At 31.4% G+C, this 16,264-nt stretch overlaps 1 protein-coding gene across 2 annotated transcripts; it reads left to right on the forward strand.

The window, feature by feature from the left end:
• Positions 1–13,344: 13,344 nt before the first annotated feature.
• Positions 13,345–14,709, forward strand: LOC141392160 (uncharacterized). 2 transcript variants are annotated; one of them, XM_073965112.1, is made up of 2 exons: positions 13,345–14,495; positions 14,555–14,709. In XM_073965112.1, the coding sequence occupies exons 1-2, from the start codon at positions 13,503–13,505 to the stop codon at positions 14,564–14,566; spliced, it is 1,005 nt and encodes a 334-aa protein (XP_073821213.1). In that variant the 5' UTR covers positions 13,345–13,502; the 3' UTR covers positions 14,567–14,709. The 2 variants fall into 2 exon arrangements, with proteins under 2 accessions (XP_073821213.1, XP_073821212.1); XM_073965111.1 differs by having other exon boundaries at positions 14,559–14,709.
• The last annotated feature ends 1,555 nt before the right edge of the window (positions 14,710–16,264 follow it).

A 16,264-nucleotide genomic window follows, 5' to 3' on the forward strand; every position in this document is an offset into this window, starting at 1 on the left:
ATATATTCGAAATGGAACCTTTTCCAAATCAACTCCCAGACTAATGATTAAACAATACAACAGAATTTGCATGTATTTTGTTCTCAGAATATATGAATTGCTAAGATTGCCTGGGAAAACAGGAGGGCCCTGACTTTGACAGTCATACATAAAATAACCCTGATCCACATCGACGGCAAAACCAAAAGCCAAGCAGCGTTTCCGACATTTCAAAATGCCAAATTGATGAAACTTAAAGAACTGCATAAGACCGCGGGCCAAATTAAATTCCTTGGAACCAGTAGTGTTGTAGAGATAACCTTTCAGAACCTCTTGGGTTTGTATTTTATAATGCAAATCATTCCATTGTAAGGTGGTGTTCAAATGGTCATAGCCGAAATTCTCTTCTTTTTGGCACAGGATATCCGAGCCCTTCCTCACAATATCATCCAGTAGGGATGCAGACCATTTATCCAAACTAACTCTGAGGACGTCACAAAACACTAACAAATTGCAGAGACAATGCAATTTATTAACGTCAGCAATTGTCTCATTAATTTCTGTATAATGCTTAACATTGCCCCACAGTGATAACAGGCGCTCCGGTATTTCCACTTCGTAGCCTTCATTATTTGCCATTCTTGCATGACCAGTACAATTATGATCGAGCAAACGACTCCAAATCGGTGTATCATTTTTAAGTTGTTTTAACCATCTACCAGATTCATTGACCAATTTACTGGGATCCTTGTAGTTTAGGTAGGCGTACTGGCAAATTGATGGAACTCCACAGGTTTCAATATCTTGGACGATTATATCGGATAATGTTCTCGAGGAGTTAACTTCCATTTTTCACTTTTTTCAATTTTTTTTTTGGAATTATTTTAAAACACAAATAATTTTGACATTTTCTAAAAATACAAGGAAAATAATAAGTGTTGGAAAACTCAAACAATACTTAGGATAGCCATGCGTATATAAATTTTTTCAAATGCGGATTTTTTAAAGAATATTTTTTCACTTATTATCACAGCAATAAACGTGGATTTTTTAAAGAATATTTTTTCACTTATTATCACAGCAATAAACGTGGATTTTTTAAAGAATATTTTTCATCTATCATCACAACAATAAACGTGGATTTTTTAAAGAATATTTTTTCACCTATCATCACAACAATAAACGTGGATTTTTTAAAGAATATTTTTTCACCTATCATCACAACAATAAACGTGGATTTTTTAAAGAATATTTTTTCACCCACCATCACAACAATAAACGTGGATTTTTTAAAGAATATTTTTTCACCTATCATCACAACAATAAACGTGGATTTTTTAAAGAATATTTTTTCATCTATCATCAAAACAATAAACTTGGATTTTTTAAAGAATATCATCACAACAATAAACGTGGATTTTTTAAAGAATATTTTTTCACCTATCATCACAACAATAAACGTGGATTTTTTAAAGAATATTTTTTCACCCACCATCACAACAATAAACGTGGATTTTTTAAAGAATATTTTTTCACCTATCATCACAACAATAAACGTGGATTTTTTAAAGAATATTTTTTCATCTATCATCACAACAATAAACTTGGATTTTTTAAAGAATATCATCACAACAATAAACGTGGATTTTTTAAAGAATATTTTTTCACCTATCATCACAACAATAAACGTGGATTTTTTAAAGAATATTTTTTCACCTATCATCACAACAATAAACGTGGATTTTTTAAAGAATATTTTTTCACCTATCATCACAACAATAAACGTGGATTTTTTAAAGAATATTTTTTCACCTATCATCACAACAATAAACGTGGATTTTTTAAAGAATATTTTTTCACCTATCATCACAACAATAAACGTGGATTTTTTAAAGAATATTTTTTCACCTATCATCACAACAATAAACGTGGATTTTTTAAAGAATATTTTTTCACCTATCATCACAACAATAAACGTGGATTTTTTAAAGAATATTTTTTCACCTATCATCACAACAATAAACGTGGATTTTTTAAAGAATATTTTTTCACCTATCATCACAACAATAAACGTGGATTTTTTAAAGAATATTTTTTCATCTATCATCACAACAATAAACTTGGATTTTTTAAAGAATATCATCACAACAATAAACTTGGATTTTTTAAAGAATATTTTTTCACTTATTATCACAGCAATAAACGTCGATTTTTAAAGAATATTTTTTCATCTGTCATCACAACAATAAACGTGGATTTTTTAAAGAATATTTTTTCATCTGTCATCACAGCAATAAACATGGATTTTTTAAAGAATTTTTTTTCATCTGTCATCACAGCAATAAACTTGGATTTTTTAAAGAATATTGTTTCATCTGTCATCACAGCAATAAACGTGGATTTTTTAAAGAATATTTTTTCATCTGTCATCACAGCAATAAACGTGGATTTTTTAAAGAATATTTTTTCATCTGTCATCACAGCAATAAACGTGGATTTTTTAAAGAATATTTTTTCATCTGTCATCACAACAATAAACGTGGATTTTTTAAAGAATATTTTTTCACCTATCATCTCAACAATAAACGTGGATTTTTTAAAGAATATTTTTTCACCTATCATCACAACAATAAACGTGGATTTTTTAAAGAATATTTTTTCACCTATCATCACAACAATAAACGTGGATTTTTTAAAGAATATTTTTTCATCTATCATCACAACAATAAACTTGGATTTTTTAAAGAATATCATCACAACAATAAACTTGGATTTTTTAAAGAATATTTTTTCACTTATTATCACAGCAATAAACGTCGATTTTTAAAGAATATTTTTTCATCTGTCATCACAACAATAAACGTGGATTTTTTAAAGAATATTTTTTCATCTGTCATCACAGCAATAAACATGGATTTTTTAAAGAATTTTTTTTCATCTGTCATCACAGCAATAAACTTGGATTTTTTAAAGAATATTGTTTCATCTGTCATCACAGCAATAAACGTGGATTTTTTAAAGAATATTTTTTCATCTGTCATCACAGCAATAAACGTGGATTTTTTAAAGAATATTTTTTCATCTGTCATCACAACAATAAACGTGGATTTTTTAAAGAATATTTTTTCACCTATCATCTCAACAATAAACGTGGATTTTTTAAAGAATATTTTTTCACCTATCATCACAACAATAAACGTGGATTTTTTAAAGAATATTTTTTCACCTATTATCACAACAATAAACGTGGATTTTTTAAAGAATATTTTTTCACCTATCATCACAACAATAAACGTGGATTTTTTAAAGAATATTTTTTCACCTATCACCACAACAATAAACGTGGATTTTTTAAAGAATATTTTTTCATCTATCATCACAACAATAAACGTGGATTTTTTAAAGAATATTTTTTCACTATCATCACAACAATAAACGTGGATTTTTTAAAGAATATTTTTTCACCTATCATCACAACAATAAACGTGGATTTTTTAAATAATATTTTTTCACCTATCATCACAACAATAAACGTGGATTTTTTAAAGAATATTTTTTCATCTATCATCACAACAATAAACTTGGATTTTTTAAAGAATATCATCACAACAATAAACTTGGATTTTTTAAAGAATATTTTTTCACTTATTATCACAGCAATAAACGTCGATTTTTAAAGAATATTTTTTCATCTGTCATCACAACAATAAACGTGGATTTTTTAAAGAATATTTTTTCATCTGTCATCACAGCAATAAACATGGATTTTTTAAAGAATTTTTTTTCATCTGTCATCACAGCAATAAACTTGGATTTTTTAAAGAATATTGTTTCATCTGTCATCACAGCAATAAACGTGGATTTTTTAAAGAATATTTTTTCATCTGTCATCACAGCAATAAACGTGGATTTTTTAAAGAATATTTTTTCATCTGTCATCACAACAATAAACGTGGATTTTTTAAAGAATATTTTTTCACCTATCATCTCAACAATAAACGTGGATTTTTTAAAGAATATTTTTTCACCTATCATCACAACAATAAACGTGGATTTTTTAAAGAATATTTTTTCACCTATTATCACAACAATAAACGTGGATTTTTTAAAGAATATTTTTTCACCTATCATCACAACAATAAACGTGGATTTTTTAAAGAATATTTTTTCACCTATCACCACAACAATAAACGTGGATTTTTTAAAGAATATTTTTTCATCTATCATCACAACAATAAACGTGGATTTTTTAAAGAATATTTTTTCACTATCATCACAACAATAAACGTGGATTTTTTAAGGAATATTTTTTCATCTATCATCACAACAATAAACGTGGATTTTTTAAGGAATATTTTTTCACCTATCATCACAACAATAAACGTGGATTTTTTAAAGAATATTTTTTCACCTATCATCACAACAATAAACGTGGATTTTTTAAAGAATATTTTTTCACCTATCATCTCAACAATAAACGTGGATTTTTTAAAGAATATTTTTTCACCTATCATCACAACAATAAACGTGGATTTTTTAAAGAATATTTTTTCACCTATCATCACAACAATAAACGTGGATTTTTTAAAGAATATTTTTTCACCTATCATCACAACAATAAACGTGGATTTTTTAAAGAATATTTTTTCACCTATCATCACAACAATAAACGTGGATTTTTTAAAGAATATTTTTTCATCTATCATCACAACAATAAACGTGGATTTTTTAAAGAATATTTGTTCATCTATCATCACAACAATAAACGTGGATTTTTTAAAGAATATTTTTTCACCTATCATCTCAACAATAAACGTGGATTTTTTAAAGAATATTTTTTCACCTATCATCACAACAATAAACGTGGATTTTTTAAAGAATATTTTTTCACCTATTATCACAACAATAAACGTGGATTTTTTAAAGAATATTTTTTCACCTATCATCACAACAATAAACGTGGATTTTTTAAAGAATATTTTTTCACCTATCATCACAACAATAAACGTGGATTTTTTAAAGAATATTTTTTCACCTATCACCACAACAATAAACGTGGATTTTTTAAAGAATATTTTTTCATCTATCATCACAACAATAAACGTGGATTTTTTAAAGAATATTTTTTCACTATCATCACAACAATAAACGTGGATTTTTTAAGGAATATTTTTTCATCTATCATCACAACAATAAACGTGGATTTTTTAAGGAATATTTTTTCACCTATCATCACAACAATAAACGTGGATTTTTTAAAGAATATTTTTTCACCTATCATCTCAACAATAAACGTGGATTTTTTAAAGAATATTTTTTCACCTATCATCACAACAATAAACGTGGATTTTTTAAAGAATATTTTTTCACCTATCATCACAACAATAAACGTGGATTTTTTAAAGAATATTTTTTCACCTATCATCACAACAATAAACGTGGATTTTTTAAAGAATATTTTTTCACCTATCATCACAACAATAAACGTGGATTTTTTAAAGAATATTTTTTCACCTATCATCACAACAATAAACGTGGATTTTTTAAAGAATATTTTTTCATCTATCATCACAACAATAAACGTGGATTTTTTAAAGAATATTTTTTCATCTATCATCACAACAATAAACGTGGATTTTTTAAAGAATATTTTTTCACCTATCATCTCAACAATAAACGTGGATTTTTTAAAGAATATTTTTTCACCTATCATCACAACAATAAACGTGGATTTTTTAAAGAATATTTTTTCACCTATTATCACAACAATAAACGTGGATTTTTTAAAGAATATTTTTTCACCTATCATCACAACAATAAACGGGGATTTTTTAAAGAATATTTTTTCACCTATCATCACAACAATAAACGTGGATTTTTTAAAGAATATTTTTTCACCTATCACCACAACAATAAACGTGGATTTTTTAAAGAATATTTTTTCATCTATCATCACAACAATAAACGTGGATTTTTTAAAGAATATTTTTTCACTATCATCACAACAATAAACGTGGATTTTTTAAGGAATATTTTTTCATCTATCATCACAACAATAAACGTGGATTTTTTAAGGAATATTTTTTCACCTATCATCACAACAATAAACGTGGATTTTTTAAAGAATATTTTTTCACCTATCATCACAACAATAAACGTGGATTTTTTAAAGAATATTTTTTCACCTATCATCACAACAATAAACGTGGATTTTTTAAAGAATATTTTTTCAAACACCTTCACAACAATAAACGTGGATTTTTTAAAGAATATTTTTTCAAACACCTTCACAACAATAAACGTGGATTTTTTAAAGAATATTTTTTTCATCTATCATCACAACAATAAACGTGGATTTTTTAAAAAATATTTTTTCACCTATCATCACAACAATAAACGTGGATTTTTTAAAAAATATTTTTTCACCTATCATCACAACAATAAACGTGGATTTTTGAAAGAATATTTTTGCACCTATTATCACAACAATAAACGTGGATTTTTTAAAGAATATTTTTTCACCTATCATCACAACAATAAACGTGGATTTTTTAAAGAATATTTTTTCAAACACCTTCACAACAATAAACGTGGATTTTTTAAAGAATATTTTTTCAAACACCTTCACAACAATAAACGTGGATTTTTTAAAGAATATTTTTTTCATCTATCATCACAACAATAAACGTGGATTTTTTAAAAAATATTTTTTCACCTATCATCACAACAACAAACGTGGATTTTTTAAAAAATATTTTTTCACCTATCATCACAACAATAAATGTGGATTTTTGAAAGAATATTTTTTCACCTATTATCACAACAATAAACGTGGATTTTTTAAAGAATATTTTTTCACCTATCATCACAACAATAAACGTGGATTTTTTAAAGAATATTTTTTCAAACACCTTCACAACAATAAACGTGGATTTTTTAAAGAATATTTTTTCATCTGTCACACAGCAATAAACGTGAATTTTTTTAAGGCATTTTTTTTCACATATCATCACAACAAGAAACGTGGATTTTTTAAAGACATTTTTTCACATATCATCACAACAATAAACGTGGATTTTTTAAAGAATATTTTTTCATCTATCATCACAACAATAAACGTGGATTTTTTAAAGAATATTTTTTCACCTATCATCACAACAATAAACGTGGATTTTTTAAAGAATATTTTTTCACCTATCATCACAACAATAAACGTGGATTTTTTAAAGAATATTTTTTCACCTATCTTCACAACAATAAACGTGGATTTTTTAAAGAATATTTTTTCACCTATCATCACAACAATAAACGTGGATTTTTTAAAGAATATTTTTTCATCTATCATCACAACAATAAACGTGGATTTTTTAAAGAATATTTTTTCATCTATCATCACAACAATAAACGTGGATTTTTTAAAGAATATTTTTTCACCTATCATCACAACAATAAACGTGGATTTTTTAAAGAATATTTTTTCACCTATCATCACAACAATAAACGTGGATTTTTTAAAGAATATTTTTTCACCTATCATCACAACAATAAACGTGGATTTTTTAAAGAATATTTTTTCACCTATCATCACAACAATAAACGTGGATTTTTTAAAGAATATTTTTTCATCTATCATCACAACAATAAACGTGGATTTTTTAAAGAATATTTTTTCATCTATCATCACAACAATAAACGTGGATTTTTTAAAGAATATTTTTTCATCTATCATCACAACAATAAACGTGGATTTTTTAAAGAATATTTTTTCATCTATCATCACAACAATAAACGTGGATTTTTTAAAGAATATTTTTTCACCTATTATCACAACAATAAACGTGGATTTTTTAAAGAATATTTTTTCATCTATCATCACAACAATAAACGTGGATTTTTTAAAGAATATTTTTTCACCTATCATCACAACAATAAACGTGGATTTTTTAAAGAATATTTTTTCACCTATCATCTCAACAATAAACGTGGATTTTTTAAAGAATATTTTTTCATCTATCATCACAACAATAAACGTGGATTTTTTAAAGAATATTTTTTCACTATCATCACAACAATAAACGTGGATTTTTTAAGGAATATTTTTTCATCTATCATCACAACAATAAACGTGGATTTTTTAAGGAATATTTTTTCACCTATCATCTCAACAATAAACAAGGATTTTTTAAAGAATACTTTTTCACCCATCATCACAACAATAAACGTGGATTTTTTAAAGAATATTTTTTCACCCATCATCACAACAATAAACGTGGATTTTTTAAAGAATATTTTTTCACCCATCATCACAACAATAAACGTGGATTTTTTAAAGAATATTTTTTCACCCATCATCACAACAATAAACGTGGATTTTTTAAAGAATATTTTTTCACCCATCATCACAACAATAAACGTGGATTTTTTAAAGAATATTTTTTCACCCATCATCACAACAATAAACGTGGATTTTTATACCCTCCACCATAGGATGGGGGTATATTAGGTTTGTCACTACGTTTGTAACTACTCGAAATAATCATTGTAGACCCCACAAAGTATATATATTCTTGATCAGCGTGCAATTCTACATCGATATATGTCCGTCCATGTCCGTCCGTCTGTCCGTCTGTGGAAATCACTCTAGCGTCCTAACGGATTGACGTAGGTTGATGAAATTTTGGGAAAATATGTTATATTTACGTAGGACTTTTGGTATTGAAAGCGGGCTATGTAGGTCCACGCTTTCGTATAGCCCCCATACAAAATGACGCGTGACGCGTCGTCGTTTTAAGGAATTTTTAAGATATTTGGCCCATTTTACCACCGAATTGGTTGTAATTTGGTACTTTGTGTCTCCAGAGGCCAAAAAATATTCCTACCAAAGTTGGTTTATATAGGTCCACGTTTTGGTATAGCCCCCATATAAGGCCCCATATAAAGTACGCGTCATTTTAATATATTTTGAATGTATTAGACCCATTTGACCACAGAATTGGTTGTAATTTGGTATTTTGTGTCTTCAGAGGTCAGAAAACATTCCTAACAAAGTTGGGTTATAAAGGTCCACGTTTTGGTATAGTCCCCACATAAGACCCCTTATAAAGTACGCGTCATTTTAATATATTTTGAATGTATTAGACCCATTTGACCAAAGAATCGGTTGTAACTTTGTATTTTGTGCTTCCAGAGGCTAAGAAACATTTCTACCATAAAATGTTTATATAGGTCCACGTGTTGATATAGCCCCCATAATACAATATCTCCCGATTTTCGATATTTTGAACGTGTTAGCCTCATTATCACACCGATATGGCTGAAATTTGGTATTTAGTCTTCTTTAGGCGTATAAAACTTTCCCCCAGAAATGTGTAGGTATAGGTCCACGCCATCATATAGCCCCCATAGAACGGTACCTTCCGAATTTCGGTATTTTGAAGGTAGTGGCCACATTAATCCACTGAAATTTGTGGTGGAGGGTATAAAAAGTTCGGCCCGACCGAACTTAACCCTTTTCTTACTTGTTTAAAGAATATTTTTTTACCCATCATCACAACAATAAACGTGGATTTTTTAAAGAATATTTTTTCACCCATCATCACAACAATAAACGTGGATTTTTTAAAGAATATTTTTTCACCCATCATCACAACAATAAACGTGGATTTTTTAAAGAATATTTTTTTACCCATCATCACAACAATAAACGTGGATTTTTTAAAGAATATTTTTTCACCCATCATCACAACAATAAACGTGGATTTTTTAAAGAATATTTTTTCACCCATCATCACAACAATAAACGTGGATTTTTTAAAGAATATTTTTTCACCCATCATCACAACAATAAACGTGGATTTTTTAAAGAATATTTTTTCACCCATCATCACAACAATAAACGTGGATTTTTTAAAGAATATTTTTTCACCCATCATCACAACAATAAACGTGGATTTTTTAAAGAATATTTTTTCACCCATCATCACAACAATAAACGTGGATTTTTTAAAGAATATTTTTTCACCCATCATCACAACAATAAACGTGGATTTTTTAAAGAATATTTTTTCACCCATCATCACAACAATAAACGCGAATTTCTTAAAGAATATTTTTTTCAGACACCTTCACAACAATTAACCTGGATTTTTAAAGAAAGTTTTTCACCTATCATCACAACAATAAACGTCAATCCCACGACGGCCGGTTCTATGTACCGGATTGACCTGAGGAACCATCATCTCGGCCAGGGGCCGTCACCTCAGCAACTACTTGTTCGTGTTCGTCTTTATTTTTATCTTGGGAGCGGCATGTCCCGGAATGCCTGCTCCGGATTCTTTTGGTCCGTGCCGGGATCGAAAGTAACCCCGGGCCATGGTTCTGCACCGTTTGTCAACGTCTCATCCACCATAGGTCGGTGTCAATGAGATGCAACGGGTGCCAAGGATGGGTGCATTTTAGGAACTGTTCAGGCCTGACCTACCTGAGGGAGTATTACAACAGGGTTTATGTTGTCTCGTGCTGCTCCAATATGAACCCCAATGAGTCTTCATCATCAACATCATCGGATTATGAAACTCCCCCGCAATCACCCAGACAGCAGTATCAGCAGCAGCCATTAACACCGCGTATTGCTGTCCCAGTTCCTGAGGATGTAAAATTCTTGCAGTTTAACTGAGATGGTCTTCGAACCAAGATCAATGAGATCGTGGACTATATGAGTCGGAGAAATATTATGGTCGCGTCGATTCAGGAAACGAAGCTGAGCAGCAACTGCAGTCTTCGGAGTTGTGATGGATACAACGTTCTTCGCCAGGATCGTACGAGAAGTTGGGGTGGGGGGCTTGCATTCCTACTGCACCAGTCTGTCCAGTACAGACCTATCTCGCCTGAGCTAGACTCTAGGGACCCATACTTGGAGTGTATGGGGGTAGCGGTAAGGTGTGGATCCGCCGAGGTAGAACTGCTGAATGGGTATGTCCCGCCGGTCAATAGCTGTGTCTCGTGTTATTTGCCTAACATCAGATCTCTGTTGCGAGGTTATAACCGGCTGGTCCTAGGGGATTTCAATGCACATTACGAGTTATGGCATTCAGCTCTAGGTAATGACCACAGAGGTACAGATCTGGCTGAGCAAATAGATAGCTCCACATTCTGCACTGCGAACGAGGACGCACCCACCAGGATTAGAGGAGACTGCCACAGTTCACCTGACATATCCATCGTGTCACCCGGTCTGACGAATGACGTGACATGGCAACCAGTCATTTCCCTTCCCAATCCTTATCTCCATAAACAGACCACCAGACTTCATAACCTCTGAACGCCGCACTTTCATTAATCATGGAAAAGCGGATTGGCAAGGTTTCAGAGAGTTCACTAATCAACGCTTCAGAGAACTGTCCAGTCCCTCTGATGTTCGGGTAGCAGAGAGGAAGTTCCGACACATCATCACTGCTGCAGCCGTTCGCTTTATCCCTGCTGGGCGAATACCTGAAATAAGAACCAATTTCCCAGCAGAGGCGACGGGATTAGCTAATGAGCGTGATGAGCTTCGCCGCACGAACCCTAACGACCCCAGAGTCAGGGAACTGACAATGGAAGTCAATAGCGAAAAAAGTGGCTAGAACATCTGAAGTGCTGCAACATTGGAGCCGGCTGTAATAAATTGTGGACAACGGTTAAGGCGCTATCGAACCCTGCTAGGAGAGACGATCGGACATCTGTCACGTTTATCGGCGTGGCTGTGACAGATCCGAAGGGGTGCGCTGGCTATTTCTGCCGACAATTTATAGAGCACCCCGATAGCGACCGGGCGAAGAGAAGTGTTTTGCGTCGTTTGCGATCTCTTCCAGCCGAGGAAGAACCGCCACAATTTACGATGGATGATGTTGCAGATGTTATCCGAGGCGCAAAGTCATCCAAAGCGCTTAGACCTGACGGAATTTCTATGGTGATGTTAAAACAGCTGGATGACCCAGAAGTCGAGTATTTAAGTAAGGTCCTCAACCTATCGCTAGCCACCCTAATTGTTCCCGATGCCTGGAAGATGGGCAGGGTGGTCCCGGTTCAATTATTCCGACCACAAACTACCCCAAAGTCCTAGGGGTCACATTCGATAGCATGTATAAGTCGTCCCAGCATACTACAGTTATCTGCGATAAGCTGAGAAACAGGAACAAGGTCCTCAAGTCCCTAGCCGGCAGCACTTGGGGTGCAGATAAAGAAACCTTGTTAACCACATACAACGCGATAGGTCGGTCTGTGGTAAGCTATGCGGCGACAGCGTGGTTTGCTAACGTAAGTGCTACGCAATGGGATAAACTACAAGTCTGTCAGAATGAAGCCCTGAGAACATCTACAGGTTGTCACCTCATGTCTGCAGTGGACCATTTACATGAGGAGACAAAGATCCTTCCTGTGCGTCGTCACAACAGGATGCTTGGATGCTGTAGGCAAGACCACCCAAATCAACATCTGGTGGATATGCCTGAACCCTCCAGGCGAGAGATATAGAGATCTAGAGAGAGAGGTCCAAAGATATAAAAGAGAACCTCTAGATCAACGTGCATACCAGGCAGGCTTAAAAAACATTCATACTGATGCGGTTGCAGAGGCTCTGGCAGCCTACAGTGTGAATATCGTCCTCGAAGATCATCCACCACCCGTGGCAGCGGAAGAACAACTGCTGCCAAGACAAACGAGAGTCGTGTTGGCACAACTTAGATCTGGTTGGTGCAGCCGCCTCAATTCTTACTGGGCCAGGATTGATGGCACGCGGAATATCTGCCCGGCATGTGGCACCGGTCCGCATACTACGCAGCACCTGTTTAACTGCTCAGCCAACCCGACTGACTTAACTTCTCTCTCTCTTTGGACTAATCCTATTCAGGTAGCGTCCTTTCTTAACTTGGACCTGGAGGCAGAGCCGAATCAATAAAAAAAGATTTACATGTGCTTGTAGAAGCTGCTACAACAACAATAAACGTGGATATTTAATGAAAAAATTTCACCTATTATCACAACAATAAATGTGGATTTTTTAAAGAAATTTGTTCACCTATCATCACAACAATAAACGTGGATTTTTAAAGAATTTTTTTCACCTATAATCACAACAATAAACGTGGATTTTTTAAGGAATATTTTTTTCAAACACCTTCACAGCAATAAACGTGGATTTTTTAAATAATATTTTTTCAAACACCTTCACAATAATAAAAGTGGATTTTTAAAGAAATTTTTTCACCTATCATTACAACAATAAACGTGGATTTTGTAAAGAATTTAAAAAAACAACACCATCAACACCCTTTGTTTGAAATTCTAGGAACCCTGTATTTGATTATCTTTTTTCTATTCCACTTTTAAATTTTTTATAAACAAACAATTTGTAAAAACATTCAAAATTTCACCTTCAAGATCCGCTTTATTCCGCTTCAAATGGAGATTTGCAACACTTTGGATCGGATCTCTGAGTAGCCAATGGATGACCAAAAATATTTTTCTCCAAACGAATTCATAAAATGCCTATGAAAATGTTTTCCCATCAATTTGCAAATGAAGGTAGAAACTTAAAAATCATAGAAGGAGGAATTCCAACAGCTTGTCGTGAAGGATATCTTAACAAGGATAACATGAAAACCTTCAATGAGCAGCTACATTGGTTAAACGGTCTTCAGGAAACTGGACCAATTTGGTGTCGTTCAAGGCATTTCAATTGTGTGGGACAGAAACGTTACGAGGCAGAGAGCACACTAGGAAATTTTGATGTAGAGATATCCAGGCGATTGTTTTCATTGTGGGGCAATTCGGAATATCACAAAAATATATTGGATCAGTTCAAAAATTCTTCAAAACCTCAAATGATCTCCAGTATATTGTCATGCTGTGCCTGCTTGAAATACAATCTGAACGAATGGTCCCCAGAAGTAATGGATGAAATTGTTAAAAATGCCACGAAATTATATCCAGATTTATTAAGGAAACTGAATATAACAGATAATGGATTTCAATTGATACATTTGAATAATCAAATGTTAAAATTGGAAGGCATTAACTTTTATGTTCAGTTCCACAAAGTGACATCCGGAAACCTGTACATGCCATTTGGGTCTCATGTGTTTAACCTGGCCAGAGCCTTGATGTGGTTCTTTAAATATTACCAGTTTGGTCTATTGATGTGTCAGAATCAATGTCTTGCTTTCGGCTATGCTGTTGACATGGACCATGGCTTCTTTATGTACAGCTGCCAAGCTGATGGCAAGCAAACGAATTCACATATTTTACGCACCAATCATTTACAAATTTTACTGTATTGCCTAATACTGACATTGAATGTCAACAAGGAAAATGAGAAGTTCACAATTTATGCCTTGGGTATACAAATGCAGGAAGGGAAGAAAGAGGCTCCAATTAAAAAATTAAGTTTTAATTTAAAGGATGGCAATAGGAAAGGTGGTAGTGAGGCCAAGCTATCATTTGTAGGCCAGATAACTAAAGCTACAAACCCTACAGCGGTAATAAGCAATAGAAAGCAACGACTGCAAAATTCTCTAATTTCCTCAACTTATTCTAGAAAGACAGTTGATTCTTTTGATAAGAGGAGGACATCGAAGCTACCATACGAGAGAGGCGGAACCAGTTCTTCGAAATAGTTACACTTATGTTTGGAAATATTTCAAAAAATCTGTAAAATTTTCAATAAACTGCAATAAATCCACGTTTAAAAAATATTTTTTAAAAACCAACGTTTGAAAAAACATTCTTTAAAATATTCACTTTTGAAAAAAAAAAATATTTAAAAAACTCGTTTGAAAAAAATATATTTAAAAAAAATCTTGTTTAAAAATCCACGTTTGAAAAAATATTGTTTAAAAATCCACGTTTGAAAAAATATTGTTTAAAAATCCACGTTTGAAAAAAATTTTCTTTAAACAATACACGATTGAAAAAATATTATTTTTAAAATCCACGTTTGTATTCTTTAAAAATCCACGTTTGAAAAAATATTCTTTAAAAATCCAAGTATGAAAAAATATTCTTTAAAAAATCCACTTATAAAAAAAATATTTTTAAAAAATGTAAGTTTGAAAAAATGTTGTTTAAAAAATTCACTTTTGAAAAAAAATTAATAAAAAAATCGTTTAAAAAAATCCACGCGTGAAAAAATTTATTAAAAAAAATCGTTTGAAAAAATATTCTTTAAAAAATCCACGTTGTTGGAAAAAATATTCTTTGAAAAGTCCACGTTGTTGGAAAAAATATTCTTTAAAAAATCCACGTTGTTGGAAAAAATATTCTTTAAAAAATCCACGTTGTTGGAAAAAATATTCTTTAAAAAATCCACGTTGTTGGAAAAAATATTCTTTAAAAAATCCACGTTGTTGGAAAAAATATTCTTTAAAAAATCCACGTTGTTGGAAAAAATATTCTTTAAAAAATCCACGTTGTTGGAAAAAATATTCTTTAAAAAATCCACGTTGTTGGAAAAAATATTCTTTAAAAAATCCACGTTGTTGGAAAAAATATTCTTTGAAAAATCCACGTTGTTGGAAAAAATATTCTTTAAAAAATCCACGTTGTTGGAAAAAACATTCTTTGAAAAAAAATATTCTTTAAAAAATCCACGTTGTTGGAAAAAATATTCTTTAAAAAATCCACGTTGTTGGAAAAAATATTCTTTAAAAAATCCACGTTGTTGGAAAAAATATTCTTTAAAAAATCCACGTTGTTGGAAAAAATATTCTTTAAAAAATCCACGTTGTTGGAAAAAATATTCTTTAAAAAATCCACGTTGTTGGAAAAAATATTCTTTAAAAAATCCACGTTGTTGGAAAAAATATTCTTTAAAAAATCCACGTTGTTGGAAAAAATATTCTTTAAAAAATCCACGTTGTTGGAAAAAATATTCTTTAAAAAATCCACGTTGTTGGAAAAAATATTCTTTAAAAAATCCACGTTGTTGGAAAAAATATTCTTTAAAAAATCCACGTTGTTGGAAAAAATATTCTTTAAAAAATCCACGTTGTTGGAAAAAATATTCTTTAAAAAATCCACGTTGTTGGAAAAAATATTCTTTAAAAAATCCACGTTGTTGGAAAAAATATTCTTTAAAAAATCCACGTTGTTGGAAAAAATATTCTTTAAAAAATCCACGTTGTTGGAAAAAATATTCTTTAAAAAATCCACGTTGTTGGAAAAAATATTCTTTAAAAAATCCACGTTGTTGGAAAAAATATTCTTTAAAAAATCCACGTTGTTGGAAAAAATATTCTTTAAAAAATCC

Source organism: Musca autumnalis, unplaced genomic scaffold, assembly GCF_047663935.1.
Source record: "Musca autumnalis isolate F117 unplaced genomic scaffold, ASM4766393v1 scaffold_2, whole genome shotgun sequence".
In the NCBI taxonomy this organism is placed as follows: Eukaryota; Metazoa; Arthropoda; class Insecta; order Diptera; family Muscidae; genus Musca; species Musca autumnalis.

What these genes read in the sequence shown, in the direction of transcription:
- LOC141392160 (XM_073965111.1), top strand. Translation starts at nt 13,503, where the DNA reads ATGCCTATGAAAATGTTTTCCCATCAATTTGCAAATGAAGGTAGAAAC. An exon ending in AAGCTACAAACCCTACAGCG is followed by an intron (nt 14,496 to 14,558) that starts GTAATAAGCAAT and finishes TATTCTAGAAAG; the next exon opens with ACAGTTGATTCTTTTGATAA.